The following is a 21,012-nucleotide window of genomic DNA, read 5'->3' as shown; positions in this document are numbered from 1 at the left end:
AAAGTTAATCAAAATATTCAAATTCTAATTGGTGGTCACCAAGAGCTCGCCAGTGACCACCACCCTCCTCGACGAGGCACATAGTACAAATACTTTTATCTTGATAAATAATAAGGCAAATTATATTGTGAAACGTTAAATTATAAAAGATAAAATAGGGCCTCGCAAACCAGACCCCAAGGAAATTAATTTCACAAAATAGGGTCTCTAGTCAAGAGTTTTGCTCTTCCACCCCTCCCTCACAGACTAATGTTCTCGTCATCCTCCCTCCTCTTTGCTGCCGTCCATCGGTCGATCATCTGAGGTATCAACTGGAACTTCCTTCTCTGGCAAGGTTCTCCGGAGAGTCGACGGCCACCGGTGACAGGGTGCTCTCCCTCTCGGTCAATTGCCATCCACTGCGTTCTCTCTCTTCTGGTCGCTGTCCTTTCCACCTCCTTCTGCTGCCACCATTATCTCCGCCGGCCGTCCCCTTCATTCCGCCTACACTTGACGCCGCCCTCTCCACCTACTTCGTGTCCTCCATTCCTCGAATCCGGTATGTCCCTGTTCTTGCCAATTTCGAGCCCATACTCAGCTCTATTTACGATTTCTATTCTACGATGTGGGAGCTATTCTTGATGAATTGAGGATGATGCAATGGCGGCTTCCATGGATTTTATGCTGATTCCGCAGAAACCCAAGTGGCAGCTTTAAGTTTGAATTTTGGTGAAGGATTTGAGAGGATCAGCAGTTTAGCTTCTCTTAAGAGGTTGCTTGAACAATTTGAACTGCTACAAGAACAATTCTTTTATTTCCCACTCAGTTTGAAATGCTGAGGAAGCAAGGAATTCCACAACACAACCGAAATTTTGCTGTTGGGGGGCATTTCAGTTTTGGGTTGCTGCCGTTTCGGTTTGTATGTCTAGGCCATGGTTCCGAGATATTGTCATGTAGTGGAATTGTGGGCCCATGATGCTCTTGTAGCTGATGTGCTTCTAGGCTGTAATGCAAGTTTTTAGATGTCTTTGGTAGTAAATGATTTGCTTGGAATGAGCTCTACGCTCGCAATTGTCGATGCTAATGTGTCGGTTTGGGTATTCAATGTGTGTGCACAGGCTAATAGTGCATATTAGAGTCACTGTTGGATGTGCATAACTGCAAAACACGGCTTAGTTGTTAGAATCACATGAACCAAACAGTGATCCTGACAATTAAGTCTTGTTTTGCGGTTATGCAAATCCAGGTCACATATCGACTTTGCATGATTTGTATAATATGTTGTCATTCTGCAGACAGCCTAGTGCACAAGCTATAGGTACATAAGAGATGTTTTTGGACTCTAAGGTCCCTAATGACAGCTCTTAGAGCTGGAGAAAAGTTTTGCAGTTGTGGAAGTTTGTGAAGCCTTGAATAAGTTATAGAATTGGAACTAGGGATAATGTGTTCTTCTGGTTGGAACCTTGGCTTCCATTTGGCCTTTTAAGTGATTATGGCACGAGGGGAATGGACTGCTTTCCAACAATACCGAAGAATGACAAGGTAGCTCTTGTGCTAAGAAATGGGCAGTGGTCTTCGCCTAGTATAGCAGATGCACAAGCTGGAGAGGTTCAGGATCTTATTAAGCAAGTGACTCGGCACCATGAAGGTGCTGTTATATGGAGTGTTAGCAAGTTTGGGAACTGTACTTCTCCATCAGCTTGGGATGCTTTCCGAGCCAAAAGAAGCAACATTCCCTGGTGTAAAGTGCTGTGGGTCTCAGGAAATATTCCGCATGCTGCTAAGTCTGCTGGATGACAATTTTGGACAGGCTTAAAGGTGAGATTAGGCCTGCTTAGCTGGGGGGGTTCACTTGAGTTCCTGTTACTGATGAAACACGAGACTATCTGTTTTTTGAATGCTCGGTTACACAAGCAATTTTGGTCAGTTCTCATGGTAGAGTTGGAGTATATTGGAGAATCAGCTGTTGGAGCTCAGAATTTTCTCAGGTAATGTCACTGAAGGAGAGAAATTAGATGTGATTATCCTCAAGTTGCTTTGGTCCGGTTACATTTATCATGCATGAAGAAAGAGATACACGAGAGTCTTTTAGAAGAAGATCACACCCCAGTTCCTGGCATCTTTGCTTCAAGTCTTATCCCTGCCAAAGCTGGACCACAAGAAGAATTCGTCATTGGCAGCCAGTGAATTAGGATTATAGTCATATTGCTGTGTATTCTTTACTAATGCTCTTGTTTTTCTGGATAAGCTGAGATGTACCGTGTACATACTTTTCTCTGATAAACGAAAGTCTCCATCCAAAGAAAAAAGCTGTGGTTAAGTCTGAGTTGTGTTATCTGTTTTCTTAACCTCAGTTAATAGCTATGATAGGAGGAGCTCGGGTCCACCTGAACAGGTGGCAGCAGACAGCCGTTGCTGTCGGGTCGGCGGTGGGTGCTTTGCTCGATCCACGGAGGGCGGATCTTATAGCTGCTCTTGGAGAGACAACAGGAAAACCTGCTTTTGAAAGAGTGCTTGAGAGGATGAAGAACAGTCCTGAAGGCCGAGTAAGACTTGTTACAGTACCTGTTACTCCTTTAAATTTCATCTTCATTGCTTAGTATATGCAATAGATGCAAACTGGGTGGTTTTATTTTCGAATAGGGAAGCTATTTCTAAACTATTCATTATGTTTAAAAGACGGTTGATTTGTTTATGCTAGAGTCAAGGCATAGGGGCTTTTCATCGGTCTGTTATGGGTGTTGCTGCTTGACTACTTGTTAGAATCAATTTCGGTAAATAGACTTTGCCGGGCATGTAACATGTGTGCTCTTCGAGCAGCTGTTGGTCATATTCTTTGGTTGTTCTAGACGTCCTCTTCCCTATGATGCTAAAAGTTGAAATATCGAGTATATCATATAGTCTTGAGTTTGTTTTCCTTTTTATTCTGTATGTATATACCTTTTCTCTTACTGAGCTAATTATATTCTGTATGGCACCTCCTAAGCAGGCAGTTCTGCTAGAAAGGCCACGGGTAATATCTTCTAAGGTGGGACACGCATGGGACCTACCAGAGAATACCTTCGGAGCTGCGTATGCTCGTTTCATGGGATCTCGGAACTTCTCCCCTGATGACAGGCTACCGGTCCGATTCATGGAGACGGACGAGCTGGCCTACGTGGCCATGAGGGCCCGCGAGATCCACGACTTTTGGCACACCCTCTTTGGCCTTCCCACGAACTTGCTCGGCGAGTCAGCCCTCAAGGTCGTCGAGTTTGAGCAGATGTACCTCCCCATGTGTCTTCTCTCCGTCGTGGGAGGCACGGCTCGGTTTAATGAGAAGCAGAGGATGGTGTTCTTCAAACACTACTTTCCCTGGGCAGTTCAAGCAGGCGTTCGGTGCACTGATCTCATGTGCGTGTATTATGAGCAGCACTTTCACGAGGATCTCGATGATGTCAGGAGGAGATGGGGTATAGTTCCTGCTCCTAACATTCCTAAGTAAAATGACGTCCGATTGATCTACCTCGCTCCAGTCTAAGGACCTTTGTTCGCAGTGTCCTCGGAACAGATGTGCTGTACATTAGACGGTGGCATTGATCTGTTGTCTTATTTTATTGTTATTGCCAAAAGTATTTAATTTTATAAGGTGATAATTGATATACGATGTTTTAGATTTTAATAAACTCATTATTGTTTCAAAACAAAATGTTGAATATAGCGGCAAAATGTTCTTCCATTTCTGAAATTAGGAATATCCTGACCATGCACGATTGAGAAGAAAATGTGCTTAAAAAATATATATATATTATAAATCTTACTCATACTTGGAAAAATGCCTTCAACTCGTTTTAATGATCACATTTGAGAGAATACTCTGCATATTCATATGCAGAAGTTACATGTAATAAAAGAAATGTCCTCGTCAATTATATACTGGCCATGTTTTCGTGGGATGGTCCATAATTAATATCTCATAATTGAATTATGAGACTAACATACCAATGTAGTATGTGCAAGTTCCAATCAAATATCGATAAAAAGTGCGAAAGAAACAGGTATCGTGAACTCCACCTAATTATGTGATAGACTCTGAATGTAGTTATAAACTATAGAATACGTGTTAGTCTCATTTAATATATTTTTGTGTGGGAAAGGTGGTTGATTTCTTAGTTTTAGGGATGGCAACTCAGGTTGTTTTCGAGGTTATTTAACAAAGGACTAGCCCGATAGAATAACATTAGTATGCCACCGATCAGGTTGCATGACATGAAAAATTTTCGAACAGTAAAAGACTGGCTTGGCACGGCACGAAATGTTTAGTGGGCCTCGTGGGATGGTCCATAAGCATGACAAGAAAATGAAACATGTTGAAACGATGGCTCGATGTCACGACGACTTATCGAGCCAATGAGACATGATAATACTATATGACCCAAATAGCACAATAAAAATTTGCGGGTCACCGCACCGTGCTGATCGGATAACTTTGCGGGCCTTATTGAGCTGGCCTGATAATGACAAAACACAAGTATTCGTGCCGGGCTTGTTTTCTTGCTATCGGCTGCCCGAAAAATTTCCACCCCCACTTGAATTTTGGCAAAGAAGAAAGAAAAGAAAGGAGAAAAAAAAAGGAATTGAGTGATTAAAAATATAAAAAAAAGATTGATTTATGTTCGGTTTTGCTTTGATATAACGTCTCTAAATCTTTTTAAATTGTCTGCAATAGATATTTTCCATAATTGAATGTTGGACAATTTTTTTTTCTTTTCTTTGGTAGTAGTATAGATATATTAGGTTATTTATTGCTCTTAATAATAATTTACAATAGAATATACGTATATATTCTTTCAATTAATTAGTATAATATTTTACAATCATGTGACTTCACGAAACAATGATAATTGATAAACACAAACACTGATATTTGTAAACTTTAAATCTCTAGTGGGCCTAGACTGAACTGAATCATAATATGATACGATATTTGGTTGGTAGGACTGGGCTTCTTACTTGAATTGGGTCAGATTGACATTAGATAGGCCCCAGGCTTCCTGTTTCTGGTACCAAAAGCTATGGAAGATACACAAGGGAGAGCTCTTGTCTATGTTGTGCGTGTATATGTATATATACACACACACATCTATATATATATATATATATATAGGTAAATTTGTCGGAGGAGACGAGAGGGCGGCGTCGGGCACACACTTTCAGGACAAGAAGAGAACAGTATAGTCGGCTTGGGATGATTTGTGCTATCGCAACTCAAGAAGCATCTATGGGTACAGTATCTATTGAATTTTCATAGATTATACAGACTCATACTTATTTCCACTTAAAAGTTCCAGTTGATAAGTGGTGGTATCCAAATTTCATATAAATTAATAAATTTTTATTCATATTTTCTATATAAAATTAATATCCTCAACACTCGTCTTTACGTGCAACGTGTGATCTATTTGTGCCTACACATTATCACTTGTTCTTAAACACCCACCCTCAATAATCGACCTCAAGCCGGGCTCTTTTTCCGTGCTCGGACTAGAGAAGGACTAACTCGAGGCACACTTTGATTGCACTCAATATACTGGGCCTAGCGTAGTGTGGGTGCTCACACGTTCATAGGCACGCATACGCGTAATCTAGGCTTTGATAGCCTATTGAATTTACATTGGACTTATACGGGCTCGGACCCATTTTCACTTAAAAGCTCAAGTGGTGGTATCTAAATCTCATATAAATCAATAGATTTTGATTCATTTTTTTTAAGTGGAATTAATATCCTCGACAGTGTCTTGTCAAGTGTCGAATGAAAAAGGGTCACCGGACCGTAAAATTATTAATTATGTGTTTCCTATATTCATAGTTGAGCTTCCTCACGACACATTCACCAAAAGTAACCCATTACTTTTTTTTCCCTCGTCGTGTACGGGAAAGAGGACCGATTGCTCTAATTTCTTATGGGAATACTCTACATTATTAGCAAGATTCATGAAGAATGTCTCTGCTTTTCTAATTGGATGCTAAAGTGGTAACGCATTTAATTTGAGGATCCCCTGAAGTAAACATATTACTCAGTTCTTTAATTTTTACCGCCCCCTGTTCTTCCTCTACCTTTTGGTTTTTTCTTTTTTTTAAATTTTTAATTTCAGAATATGTTTTTATATATATTTTTAATAGTTATTCTAAGGATATATTAGTCTTTTTATTATATAGGTAAAGGATATTTTAGTCTTTTAATCTAATATCCTACCTAATCCTAAACATAAACACATGGGGCCCGTTTGGTACACGGCATTTGAATTGAATGGAATGGAAATGAATGGATTCTATATAGGGAAATGTAATAGCATTGAGTCAAAAAATGTAATTTTACTTAATAATCATCATAAAATAAAGGAATATAGACTTATTTATCAAGATATCATATTATATACATTCTTTGATATATAAAGTAAAAGAACATATGTGATGGTTCACAATATATAACATGAAATGAGGAAATGGCCATTCTCTTTCTTAATTGAGGGAATGGTCCTTCCATCAAAATGAAGGAAAAGATAATAATGAAGGGATGTCATTTGCAACATATGTAAGAGAATAATAAGAAAACGATGTGCAATGAAGAAATGAACATTCCATTCCAATCCATTTCATTCCCACATACCAAACATGACCATAGCATTTGATTAGGACATTGAAAACCAATGGGATTTTAAATCCTAGCTCATCCCATCCTTAACCCTATCCCTAATCTGATGGTCAAACGTAGTTTAAATATTTTGATCTTTATTCATTCGAAGTAGCTGATCTTATTTTATTGGATATCATTGAAATATCTACCCTTGCGATGTAGTGTTGTGTGACCAATCTTGTCACGAAACAATTTTTGTTGAATAAATTCTCCTTTATTATAAACTAGACAAATGTACTCGTGCTACGCACAAACAAAATTTTAAAAATGATATTTAAAAATTTGAATTTTTTTTCCGCCTGCATATGACTTTGAAAAACAAAATTAAGGGAGGGTAGAGAAAGGAACATGTTTCATTAGGAGAGAGCAATAAGAGAGGAAAATACGGAGAATAGTGATGTTAGTGAGGATGTTGTTATCTTGTAATTTACTTTTCTAATCTTAACTATGTGGCTCTTGTAAGTTGAAAAATAAATCTCAAGGGCATTTTTGAAAGAGAAAAGTGAGACGAAATGACAGACTTTTGCTTTATAATAGTAATAGATAATATATATTTGATTAATTTATTTGTTAATGCGATATATCATTTCCTAAGCTCAATATTTTTTTATATATATTTTGCTACTAAGTTATCACTTGATGACCCATAAAAAGTTATAGACGATGCTGACTCGCAATACCTCGTGGAAATTATTAAATAATTTTATTTCATTAACTTTTACATGAATTTATGAAGTTAGAATATGTGCTACCCAAGTTATTGAATAAACACTATTTTTTATGTTTGTAAATATTATATATGTTGATGTAAATTACTAAATTTAACTCTTGACAAAAAAATAGGTGCAACCATTATTTGAAAAAAGAAAAAAGAAAAACGAAATTGATGCATCCCATCTCCACCGAAAAAATTGATGCATCCAATATATTAAGATAAAAGCCAAAAAGAAACAAAAGTTGGACGGAATAGATAAGAGAGGAAATTATTATTATTATTATTATTTTCTTTAAATGTTTTGTCATTTTTTCCTTATCTATTATTTAAATTAATTTTTTAATATTAAATTTTCTCAACTATTACACATTTTATTCTCAATTCAACAACACAATCATTACTTTTTTTAATATTTTTCTTCAAATTCTCTCACATATTTTTCCCAACTATTTTTGTTTTTATCTCCTCAAAACAAACTAAATCAAATTAAATCAAACTTAATTTTATTACCAAATGCGATGTATATTTGTTTGGTTTTTAAATAAAAAATTTTACTCTACTCAACTCAATTATATTATTCCACAAATTCAATACTATAATCATTATTGTTTTGTCTTTTTATCAATTTAATAATAAATTTTTACTCATACTTTTTCCTAACCATTTTTATAATCATTTTTTAATAATAAAATTTTCATTTATTTTCACATCTATATACATACATAAATATATTCTTACCCATCCATTGTCAATACTTGTAATCATTACACAAAATCAAGTTAAGTTGGATCATAATCCAACTCGAAAACCAAACGCAAGCTAAATGATCCTACCTCATAATGTTTTGGTGAGGACGAACCAATAAGCTTACTTAAATTAAGAAAACTTACCACTACGTGGTGAGATAGGATTAGTGAATAATCTATCAGTTAAGAGAGAAAATAGGAAGAAATGAGAGAAAAGGGGTATGTGAGTATGCAGTGGTTAGTTATTTGTTGTAATTTTTATAATTTTATCCCTAATTTGATGGTTGTTATTATTTTACTCATACAATGCATGGGATAATATCGGAAATGAAAAGTGCGACGAAAGTCCCATCTTCGGCTTTATATACGCAGGGTCTTATATGATCTCGTGTCAGGTGCCATGAGAATCACAGCCGTCCACTCTACGTGGGCCTGTTCCACTCTCTTATATGATCTCGTGTCATGTGATACAGGAATCACAGCCGTCCACTTCGCGTGGGTTTCGCGTTCTACTCATGAGTGGACGGCTGTAATGATCTTGTGTCAGATGACCCGAGTCATGTAAGAATTTTCCATATATTAGTATAGATAACTATGGGAATAAAATTGTTGGTCGGCGGAGGCACAAGGTGACGTCAAAGAGAGGAATGCTTTTATAAAAATTCTTACGTGTTTCACATTTTATTTGATTAGTTTGCTTTCCTTGGACACAAATAACCTTCTTCGGGTCGAAGCAAATCAAAGTGACCATTGCAAAAGTCTTATTACCATTAATTTCTATCCTGTATAAAAAATGATATAAATTATAATTAGCATACATATATGTAATTTTCTTTTTTATTTCTTTTTGCTTGCGACACACATATATGTCAATCTCGACTCTCTTCTTTGCCCTGCGTCGAAACTCTATAACACGCTAGCAACAGAAAGAAAAAAAAAAACTCTATAACACTCTGGTTCTTTCCAAAAATTGAAGTATGAGCAGATATATTCTACCCAAAATGAAATAAAAAAAGAAAGTCAATCTGCTTGGAAGAAATAAAAACATTACAATCAAGATCTTAGGAGAAAATTCACTATATAATTATTACATGATGCAAATCACTTTTTAAACCGTTAGATGTTAAATTATTTATTAATTCGTCAATAATTGCAGTCTAACTTTAAAAACAACTAAAAAATAATTGCACCAAAAAGTGATTAATTGCACCGTCAACTTCCCCTTGAAAAATGTTAGACCGATCAATCGAGGGTAATATAAGATTTGATTGGACACTCTTACTAGGCCAAATACATCAAAGCGGTTGAAATAAACTTCTTCCTGAATTTGTCTGTTTGCTTTCGGCCTCTGAATTATTTTTTGCGGTTTGAATATATAAGTTCATTTCTTTATTGCGTAGGCATAATGAATGTCGGCAATGGACAAGTCACACGAACAATGTACGTAAAAGAAAAACATGCCCACTTCACATTACGTTCATTGGTTTAGTCCGTAGTCGATTAATCTTCAATTAATAATGAAATTTTAGCAGTTCCCATGCAATTGTAAAAAATATATATATAACAATATTTATACTACCCTTTAACGAGTATATGTATATATACACTATGCGTCCCCCGCGCGTACTCTCACGTTTTTGCAATTGTTTTTTTTCCCAACTTTTTGAATTCTTCTTGAATTTGCTTATTTAAAAACAAAATGCATAGTAGAGGAGATGATGGAGGAAATTTTTGAGGAAATAAAGCGGTGGTCTTTTTTTTTTAAAAAAAAGATTGTTGTTATATGATCCATGAACGTAGGAGAGCTTTTCGTAATTAGTGTAACAACAAAAATAAATATTAGAAAATGGTTCATCCTTATAACTGAAAAAATATTAAAAAATAGTGATGATAATAAAATACAAATTTCTTTTAAATAATAGTGAAAGATTAGATCAGATATGCATAACCGGATTAATTGATTTTACGATGGCCCGAGAGGTTTAAAATTGTGAGATTAATTTGTATTGGACATCTTGCCCAAGAAGAGGGGCATGCAACTTGTGCATGCATGCATGCAGCATATGGGACGCTGCATGAGATTCTTGTGGGCCCCAAGATTAAGGGTGACATAAATAAAGTATAATAAGTTACTCAACTGAATGCAATTTTCGTTGTGGGGTTGTGGGCCCCACTAATAATGTCCATCCCTTAGTTATTATAAATTACCAGAGAACTCGACTTTCAGTGTCATATACATGGTAGGGGTTCAGACCTCACTTGAAGTTTATTGTGATCGTGGTCAGATTTACAATGCAATACTTGAATAAAATTACTCATGATCAGTAGACTAAGAATACTATGATTTTTCTATAAAAAAAAATTACATAATGAAGGTGGTCATGCAGTGGTGCACACCTTCACTTATCAATTAGGAAATTACATGTTCGGTTCGGTTCACGTTATAAGATTACCTATACTCCTCTATTAGCTATTACAATTTTTATTTCATTATAATAGGATATGAGTCTCGCTTGTAATAAAAAAAAACAAGAGAACAAGTCTACATCGGATCTTGTGTATGTATCACATAGGTACAACGCATTCATTCTTGTCGCCATAGGTTTTGGTTGAGAAAGTGGATTCGGACCAGTTGACGCTCATCAACAATAAATCATCAACGGTAAATCTTAGGCATGTAATTTGGTTTTCATAAACAAGACTTTCAATACGTGCACCCATTTATTTTCATTTTCTCTCTCTCTTCTTATGAGACACAACACATCCCTTTTAACGAAAATATATAATATATATATCTATACTATTATATAGAGTCAAATCTTCTCATTTCGTCTCCCTTTTAAGTCTCTAAAATGTCATTATCACATAAATTTCAATTTTTATGAGCCACTAAATTGAGGGTATTATGATAATTAGACAATCTATAATAACCGCCCACACACTAATCCCACTACCTTCATCCCCTCTCTCTCCCACCGGTTACGCTACCTCATCCGCTCTCCTCTCCCTCTTTACAAATCTTTCACCTTTGTTTTTATATTTTTCTCATGCAATTTATCATAAAAATATAACCTTTTAAATTATATAATTATTCGATTAATAGTTATATTGTTATAAGTACCTGAGCATTTCCTGCACATACACTTCATACTTCAAAATATAGTTGATCCAATATTAATTATTTTAATCACAGAATTAAAGTATTGTAAGATGTTCTAATCGATAGGCCTTATTAGTTAGAGAGGGATCAGAGGGAGGTAAAAGTGGGAGAAATGTATGTGTGTGTGTGTGTAAGGTAATGATTTAATAAAATTAAAAATTTATCCTAAATAGTGGTTGTAATTAATCAATCAAATATATCATGTTATTGTTATATTATCGTACCTATTTTAAACAATTTTATCATGGAATTTTCATCTCGGCCAAGTCGTTTTACTTCTAGCTAGCTAGGCAAGTGGAAGAGGACAAATTAAATTAAATTGATCTGATCCTTAAACCTGAGGTGTAATTGAAGAGGGCAAGCAAGGTTGACTTGATTCTACTATAGAGCAGAAAAAAATCTCATATTTTTTCTTCTTTACGAGTCTACAAAGAAATTGAAAAATCAACTAATAAGTATGAGAAATCCCAACTCAAATTCGATCCTCTTAATATTTTCTAAGCGATGGTTATAATATTGAATACCAACTTCTTTCTTAGTTCCATATATATACTTTTATTTCTGTTAGTAGATAAACGCGTGCGTTGCACATGAGATTTTAGAATTTAAATTGTGAAAATACTTTATTTTTGGGTAAGCTAACGAAGTAAGTGTAGAAAATGATGGAAAATTAATTATGACAAGATTATTATTATTAATGGAGTTAAAAAAATGCAATATAGTATCTGAACATCATGATGGGCTAACCAAAAATGTCCGAGTTTCATCCGATTAATTACTCAATCTTGAAAACCTCCTATATCGCTCAAGATGGGTAAACTAGGTCAACCGATCTGTCAAGTGGCTTTAAGGGATTTCAAACCGGAAAACAACTTGGTGGGTTTGATGGTTTGAAAATATTATAAATCAAAATTCCAAAACTGTTACAGTGGAAATTGTTGCACATAAAATGAGTTAGTGGTTACCGACTATTTGCAATCAAATCTATTTGCAAAATTTTAGCTGCACCGAGGTTCGACAAAATTAAACGACCAAATTTTGGTGGTCAGATGAGTTCTATAACCATGTTATGCGGTGATTTAATTTTTGTTTGATTTATTTACTGTACGGTCTTCTGCCGCCTATCCCTCTTGATTTTCTTCTCTTATTTTTTTTAAAAAATTATTTTCAGGTGCTGGTGGATGTTCAACTGCAGGCCAGATCAAATCGAGAGGTGACTGGGGTGATGGTGGGGCTGTTGATGGACCGGCGATCCTTTATCACCAGGATCACAGCTCTCAAGTATAGCAGGTTGGCGGATGTGGCTGTGGGCATGGACGTTTTATCCAAGTTTGTGCAACAATGGACGCTTTAGGGGGTGTGAAAGGTAAAATGAAAGGATAAAATGAGCTTTAGCTCCATACAGTAGTGGTAGTATAGATTCAACATCTCTTTTATAAGACTTTCTCTCCTGGATAAGCGAACATCAGTTCAAGAACTAATCTTAGGCCTGAACAAAAAATCCGCATGGTTCCTGTCCCATATTAAGATAAACATTGTATTTTTTTGCAATATTTTAAATTAGGATGAACAAACTACTTATATAAGCATTGAAACAACACGAAAACAACCAGCTACCCCATAATTTCCTCTAATAGCATAATTCCAAGCATAGAGTTCACACAACACCAAGATCCACAAAAGGTAGCAAACACCACCAATCCCTTGCATTAATATTCATATACAGAAATAATAGTAGAGCTGTCAACCTAAAACTCACACGGTTATATCTATAGAGAAATATCTTCCCCATCTTCAGAGCAGTGAGTGTACACTGCTGACACTTCCCTAAATCTTCAATCTCTTTCGTTCTTTTTGTTCCTCCTCCCCATCTCTCTCCCTCGCCTGGATATCTGAAGGGCCTACTGCACCAATCAATTATTAGGATCAGAAAGGAGAATACATTTCAAAACAGTCACCCAATAAAATATAAGATTCAAAATGTATCAGTCCTCCACTCCACCTTCTCGTTTGGTTTCAGGCTTGACCCTCGTGAAATCCACATAAGATGATTTTATCGGGCACCGACCGTACACTTTAGTCTGATAAGTCCCTCTCTCACCAGTGGAAGCGTCCTCCGCCTCGAAGGTGATATAAAAGATGTAAGGAGAGCACGGTTGTGTGTTCACCTTCAGTATTTCCACCAGCTCGAGGCACGCAACCTGTGCCAATACCATGCATTTATATAGAAGTTTTTGTAAGAGCTAGGCTCCATAGTAAAAGGTGGGTAAACACAATTTTAAGTCTTCATCATCAAAGCTCTCAGGCAAAATGGAAAAAAAAGGTACCTCTTTCTCATTATAATGCGCAATCCCCAGATTGGTGAAGTATATTAAGTCTTTATCATCACCATTAAAAGAGATGGGCCGAATCAAACCATAATGAAAAACATTGGGGAACTCTCCCACGTCAAAGCCCTGTAGACGACATGCATCTTAATTAACTTATAAGTTAGAATTCAATATGATATGAGCGAGCATATCTAATCTTAACTGCATGCCAAACCAATAGATACTTTCTTGAGCAAATAAATAAATAAATTGAATGCAGAAAGTCGGAAGCATTTTCCCCCAATTCATGACCTGGCTTTCATCAAGCTGCTTGCAGTATGCTTTCCACTCTTCGTCATTCATCGAATGCATCCCATCTTCATAGAGTTCATCATCAGATATATACGGGTCGCCTGCTTCGATCCGAATATTGCCATTCTCAAGAACTTTCATGGCTGCTGAAGCAAACATGCGAAAGGTATGAATTAAACCAAGATAGAAGACGACACCCCCACCCCCCCTCCAAAAAAAAAAGTGTCATTTGTTTCTTTTCAATCAGAAGAAAGGTTCATTTTACTCATCAGGACTTTCCCGAGTCCATCCATATCACAAAAGCAAAATAAAAACTTTCCCATCAACAACGGCACGAAGAATCTCCACTTTTTAAGTTAGATTAATTACAATACAAACAATCAAGCCTAGCACGTTGATCAAAGCAGAGCATTAACTACTGAAAGGGAAAAAAAAAATCATCATTGGAATCAATCATCGGCCTGAATCTCTCGTATCGTGAAAAACAACTACTCTGCAACAAGCAAACAGCATTCTAATCGTAGATATACATGCAAGTCTAAATAATAACAATAATAATAAGATGACAAAAACCAAGAGAATAAGAACAGCGCATCAAAAAGAAAAAGAAAAAAATTTGGTATGAGAAATACCTTCAATTGCTCAAGCTGCGGTGGAGAAGCCCCCGATTGATCGATCGCGTAAAAAAAAAAAAAAGGGTTCCGTTCCGCCTTTGTTTTGTAGAGAGAGACGTTCGTTCTTCCTCCTTTTCCTTGTGGCAGATGCGATGATTTGAAGGAAAAGGCCTTTCAATGGCCACGGCTGGTTAGGAGCCGGGCCGGGCCACCGTTGCAGTTCGGACCCGATATCAATTAAATCCTACCCAAGAGGCGGGGCTTTATGGCCATGGGCGCTCGGCAGTTTCCCTTTCACCCCCCAACCGGCCACTTTTTCGAGTATTTCTTTGAGGAAACTGACATTTTGGTCCTTAAAAGATTTCATAACCGCCAGTTTGGTCCTCAAAAGATTCTATTGGACAAATTAATTCTCCAAAGATCATTCCGTCGGACAAAACAGTCCCGTCATCAAGTGACCATCAACGGCCGTCATGGTTCCCTGACATGGAGATGACTTGGAAAACTGCCAAAAAAAAACTCTTTTAATTGTTAAAAAGAAAAAGAAAAATAGATGAGTCGGAGGGACAGTGGGGAAGCTTGAGTGAGGGCTCCGGTGGAGGCTCCCCCTTCTCTTTCTATTATTTCCCACCTTCAAAGCAAAACGACGTCGTTGGCAGTATTAGAAAAACAATGTCGTTTTGGTGCGCAATCATTTTTTTCGGTGTGAAACTGGGTATCCAGAAGCCCAATTGGGCCACGATTAGTCCAGTCAAGTCAGGTCGGCCCTCTAAGGGTTAAAACACTCACAGCGTGAATTTTCTACATTCACAAAGATTCAAACCCGAAACCTTATTTAAGCAGAACAAGCGTCGAACTGCTTGAACTAACCCATTTTGGTTGCCCATTTATTATTATTATATTTTAAAGCAAAACGATATCGTTGTGACAACACTTCCCAAAACAACGTCGTAAAAGGGGGTAAAAAAAAGTGGACGCCCCCAGCGGATTTCCCCTTCTATTCGATAACAGAGTTAGGCTCAAGAAGCGATATTTACAAAAATATTTGTAGTTAGCTGTGTCTCCTTAATGAAATGTCGTTCAAGCTAATTTCGCGAGTCTCATCATATCTTAGTGAGTTCAGTTCTATTCCTATATCTTCCCAATAAATTTAAGTTTTTATGTTGTTATTACCCTTCATATTGCGATTAATTGAGGTAAAGTGAATACGGTTAACAACTGCTACAAACAAGAAATAATATTTAGTTATATAGGTGTATATACATATCCAATAAAAAGCCATAATAACTCAGGCCAATGAGAAGAGGGTCAAATGGGGACAAAGAAATTACCTGCTTTCGTTATGTCCATTTCAAAGAACCCAGGGCCAGCAATAAAAGCAAGCTGGACAAATAACGGGAAAATCAGTAATAGTTGCAAAGATTGAGATTAGAGAGAGCGATGATGGGTAAATTTCTAGTAGAAGGTGCCTATTATGCGTGAAAAGTTGCATTTATAGTAACATCATTTAAGTTTATACCAAAATTTCTCACAGCAAAGCAATTCAATACAGAAGGGAAAGGCGATGGTAGTAAAAACTCAATCAGTAAAAATGGAGCTGATTATTCAAAGCTAAACAAGCCCAAACAGATGAAGAAATTATTAACATAATGGTAAAAATTTGCCTTGCCGCTGTATATATATATATATTTCTAAGGATCCTTGGAACACTTTCTCGGACGAAATACTTCCAAGAAGTAGTAATGGAAATTGGTAAAACAAATATTTAAGGCAGAAGGTTATATGTAAATACAAGTACATAATGGATAGTAGGCTACTAAAGATCGTAACAATAAGAAAAATAGATTATGGTCAAAGATCATCCTTGGGGCAAACATCCAAGGTTTCAGTCTATCTGAAATCATTTCAAATGTGTTGGACTCATAAGCGGGTTGTAATATTAATTCTAAGATATATTGATCACAATTTAAGATAAGATAAAAGATTGTCTCGAACGTTCTGATTTAATTGATGCCAAAGAGATTACATATATACAAATCCACACTCTTGCTAAAGAGGAAACTAAAAGAAACTAATTCTAGGTAAGTATCAAAAGGTGCCTAATCTAGGGAGATTACAATGATAAACATATTACAAAGTGTATCCCGAGATATTGTCTTAGAAGATTTAGCATATCCCGAGCGTATCTCGTAATAATTTAAATCGTACAATCTAAGAGCAAATCCAATTCCTGTCAAAATCATAGAAATGCATCATAAATGCTACATCAACTGTTACAAAATCTCCCGAAACTATGAACATGTCTGGCTTTGACAAACAATTCAAAATGCTATCCAATTTCCAATAAAGTATTGAGAACCGCTGACAACTAATGCATCACTTGGCGTGCCTCTGGACACACTTAAAATACGCCAAAGATATATGGCTATAACGATGGAGCAACCCTTCAACTGCCTAGCCAGTAATTACTAATTACCTTTCTAAAGAGTCAGACAAGGAGAATGGATTTCCATCGAACATGAAGTGCGCGCAAAAGGCATGGAGGCATGGCGAAGTGGAGGTGATAAGATTAACAAAATGTAATTGATAAAGGGAAATGGCTGAGGAACTATAATGATCAACAGATAGCGGTAATCAGCACCCATCATGACAAAGAATCATCAAAAGAGAGAATAAAGTAAATAGTGGTTGGAGAATTTGCCTTAAAGTATTTCCAAAGAGTGGGAAACGATGAGCAAGAATGGTTCGGGCTGTCCATCTGTGCGGGCTGTAATTAGGAGAATGAGTGTGAGGTTGGAACTCACCACGTCCATATTAGCGAGTGGGCTCGGAAGCATCAGCAATAGTAGTTCGAGCGTCGATTGGAAAGGAAACGGAAGGAAGAGGGACAAACCGATTCTTGTGCAGTGGGCGAATGGCGAGAGGGTAACAGCAACCGTAAGTGTCAGTGGGACATCGAGAAGACACAGTTGGCATGATTATTTTATTAGTGCAATAAGTGTCTTTTAGAACTAAAAAGTCACAAGACAAATATGAGAAAGTTGCAAATTAACAAAGAAAGGGTCATGAAGAATAATCTCAAGTGCAAGAGTCAAAATAAAATGTTCGTGTTTAATCATCTATGGGGAAAGGAGAGGGGAAAAAAAAGAAAAGTAAAGGGTAGAAACGGTTTCTAAAATATATAATATAAATATATTAAAGGGAAAATGCCAAATTTGGTCCCAATCTTTAGCTCTTTTTCTATTTTAGTCATAAACATTTTCTTTGGCTGGATTTCGTCCTCAATCTTTTTCGCTCGGTATGAGTTCAGTCATTCCATCCAAAATTTCATCCATTTTCCCTGACATGTGTATTCGTCAAATGAGAGTGCGTCATGTGCGCGACAAATCACTGCTATTCTAAACCAGTTATTATAAAGCAAATCCGATTATTTTTTTAATCAAATCCGTAAACCGAACTAAGATATTTTCGGTTCTTTTAGGATTTCAACTATCGCTTCTCTTTCGTCATCTCACGCACCGACATATAGGAAAAGAGCTAAAGGTTAAGGACCAAATTTGACATTTTCCCTATATTAAAATGCTATGGCTGCATATGTTGCACTTGATAGATTTTTCCAGTAGAGAAATTGGTGCTTGATTGTGAATGGTTGTGTTACATGGAATTTGTTGATTTTGCTTTTTTTTTGGGGGGGGGGGGGGGGGGGGGGGGGGGGGGGGGGGGGGGGGGGGGGGGGGGGGGGGTTCACGTTCATATCTCGCAAACTCATCTGTGTTTCTTCTACTAAAAACATTATGAGATTGAAGGAGTTATTATGTCGAGAGTGCAAAATGGAATTTTTTTTTGTTTTGTTTTTTGCTTGGGAGATTTTTTTCTTTGCCGTGCTTTTCGAAGTGACACAGTTGTAGTAGTCCTTGAATCAGTCAGGGATGATTTGCTTAATGACTCCAATCCCACTCGAGAGATACAACATGATCGTCCATAGACGTGGTGCAACCAGGGGCAAGTCTACGGTATAGATTGTGTGGTTAGTTGACCCCACTAAAATTGGAAAAAAAAAATCACTTGAGTGCCTATATTTATAAAAGATCTTTTCATTTCAGTCCAATTGATGTTGTAAGATTATTAAAAAAATCGCGGTGTCAAAGAAAAATTGAGCCCACTTTGGTCTTCCCATTCTCTCTCACAGGGCAAATAAGAGTAAAATTTGGGGGTCAATCCCAATAATAAATCTCTCTCCCACGTGAATATTCATATTGTCCTCTTCCCATAATTCTTTCTTATTTTATTTGTACTATTTGACGATAAATAAATAAATAAATAAATAACCACTATGCGTCTATCAATCTATGCCGCGTACACCCCAAAAATTAAAAATGGTGACGGTAATAAAATATAAATTTCCTTTAAATAATAGTGTAAGATAAGATAAGATATGCATAATCGGATTAATTGATTTTACTATGGCCCGAGAGGTTTAAAATTGTGAGATTAATTTGTATTGGACATGTTGCTCAAGAAGAGGGGCATGCAACTTGTGCATGCATGCATGCAGCATATGGGACGTTGTATGAGATTCTTGTGGGCCCCATGCTTGAGGGTGACATAAGTAAAGTATTAAAGTTACCCAACTGAATGCAATTTTCGTTGTGGGGGGTGTGTGGACCCCACTAAAAATGTCCGCACCTTAGCTATTATAAATTACTAGAGAACTAGACTTTACGTATCATATACATGGTAGGAGTTTAGACCTCCCAAGAAGTTTATTGTGGTCGTGGTCAGAATTACAATGAGGTACTTGAATAAAAGGACTCATGATCAGTAGACTAAGAATACTTCTGATTTTCCTAAAAGAAAAAAAATTACTACAAAGAGAGGGTGATCATACAATGGTGCAAACTTTCACTTATTAATTAGGAAATTACATGTTCAGTTCACGTTGTAAGATTATCTATACCTCTCTATTAGCTATTAAAATTTCTAATTCATTATAATTAAGTCACGAGTCTCGTTTATAATCGGAAAAAAAAATATAGGAGAACAAGTCTACATCGTGTATGTATCATATAGGTACAACGCAGTCATTCTTGTCAACATGGATTTTGGTTGAGAGAGGGGATTCGGACCAGTTGATACTCATCAACAATAAATCATCAAATGGTAAATCTTAGGTATGTAATTCGATTTTCATAAACAAGACTTTCATTACATGCACCCATTTATTTTCATTTTATTCCTCTCTTTTTTTGGGGACACAAGACATCCCTTTTAACAAAAATATAATATATACATATATATTTATGTATGTTGTTGGGAATTATAATCTCACATGAAAAAAATAAAAGAATAATCATAAATTTAAATGAGACTTGAGTACCAACACTTATCAGTTTGAATTTTTAAGTGGATATGGGCCCAAATCCGTATAAACTCATAGAAATTCGATATGGTATCAGAGCGGGTTGCACTTCCGCGTGCCCATGTGGACTCACACTATGCCAACCCAATATCAAAAACAACCAAAATAGCACCTCATGTTAGTCCCACTCGCCCGAGTACGGAAGATGAGTTCGGCTCGAGGTTAGTTATTGAAGGCGGATGTTTAAGGGCATGTGACTTTGTGTAAGCAAAAATAGACTACATGCTGCACGTGAGGGTGAATGTCGGAAATTATAATCCCACATGAAAAAAATGAAAGAATAACCATGAGTTTATATAAGATTTTAATATCAACACTTATCAGCTTTACCTTTTAAGTAGATATGGATCCGGGTCCGTATAAGTATATAAAAAATCGATATATACTATTATATAAACTCAAATCTTCCCTTTTCGTCTCTTTTTACGTCTCTAAAACGCCGTTATCACATAAATTTCCATTTTTTTAATGAGCCTCTAAATTGAGGGTTTTATGATAATTAGACAATATATAATAACACCCACACACTAATCCCACGACGTTCATCCCCTCTATCTCTCCCATCTCACATCTCTCTGTTCTCACGGTTACGCTACCTCATCCGCTCTCCTCTCCCTCTCTTTTCAAATCTTTCACCTTTGTTTTTATATTCTTCTCATGCAATTTATAACAAAAATATCACCTTTTAAATTATATAATTATTTGATTAATAGTTATATTGTTATAAGTACCTGAGTATTTCCTGCACATACCACGCACTCCATACTTCCTGAATCTTCTATTTCTTTTTCAAAATAATGGTGATACAATATTAATTATTTTTAGGGGTATTTACCTAAAATGGCGCATGGTTTGCCCATTTTGTCAAATCTATCATATGTTTTTTTTTGTCAAATTTATCCCATGTTTTACTTTTTGCATCAAATCTATTCCGGCATTATCTTTTCCGTCGACATCTAACGGCCGTACTGACGTGGCGCCTACGTGGCAAGTGTGGCCCACTATCTCTCCACGTGCCACGTCAGTACGGCCGTTAGATGTTGACGGAAAAGATAACGCCGGGATAGATTTGATGCAAAAAG

At 36.5% G+C, this 21,012-nt stretch overlaps 2 protein-coding genes across 5 annotated transcripts; one reads left to right on the top strand and one right to left on the bottom strand.

Annotated features, from left to right (window-relative positions):
• The first annotated feature begins 173 nt into the window (after nt 1-173).
• On the top strand, nt 174-3,697 carry LOC116213384 (ubiquinone biosynthesis protein COQ4 homolog, mitochondrial-like). Of its 2 annotated transcripts, none has more exons than XM_031548280.1 (3): nt 174-538; nt 2,341-2,525; nt 2,969-3,697. In XM_031548280.1, exons 2-3 carry the CDS (start codon nt 2,343-2,345, stop codon nt 3,461-3,463), a joined length of 678 nt encoding a protein of 225 aa, XP_031404140.1. In that variant the 5' UTR covers nt 174-538; nt 2,341-2,342; the 3' UTR covers nt 3,464-3,697. The 2 variants fall into 2 exon arrangements, with proteins under 2 accessions (XP_031404140.1, XP_031404138.1); XM_031548278.1 differs by having other exon boundaries at nt 177-538; nt 2,334-2,525.
• A 9,177-nt stretch (nt 3,698-12,874) lies between these two features.
• On the bottom strand, nt 12,875-14,725 carry LOC116215205. 3 transcript variants are annotated; one of them, XM_031550828.1, is made up of 5 exons: nt 14,530-14,725; nt 13,898-14,043; nt 13,604-13,732; nt 13,279-13,477; nt 12,875-13,180 (listed from the first exon to the last, which is right to left on the bottom strand). In XM_031550828.1, exons 2-5 carry the CDS (start codon nt 14,036-14,038, stop codon nt 13,104-13,106), a joined length of 546 nt encoding a protein of 181 aa, XP_031406688.1. In that variant the 5' UTR covers nt 14,039-14,043; nt 14,530-14,725; the 3' UTR covers nt 12,875-13,103. The 3 variants fall into 3 exon arrangements, with proteins under 3 accessions (XP_031406688.1, XP_031406687.1, XP_031406689.1); XM_031550827.1 differs by having other exon boundaries at nt 13,898-14,040; XM_031550829.1 differs by having other exon boundaries at nt 12,875-13,177; nt 13,898-14,040.
• Nucleotides 14,726-21,012: the final 6,287 nt, after the last annotated feature.

This window comes from Punica granatum, chromosome 7 (assembly GCF_007655135.1).
Source record: "Punica granatum isolate Tunisia-2019 chromosome 7, ASM765513v2, whole genome shotgun sequence".
NCBI lineage: Eukaryota > Viridiplantae > Streptophyta > Magnoliopsida > Myrtales > Lythraceae > Punica > Punica granatum.
Note: the sequence above shows the minus strand (reverse complement) of the source record. Positions and strands in the feature narration are given on the sequence as shown.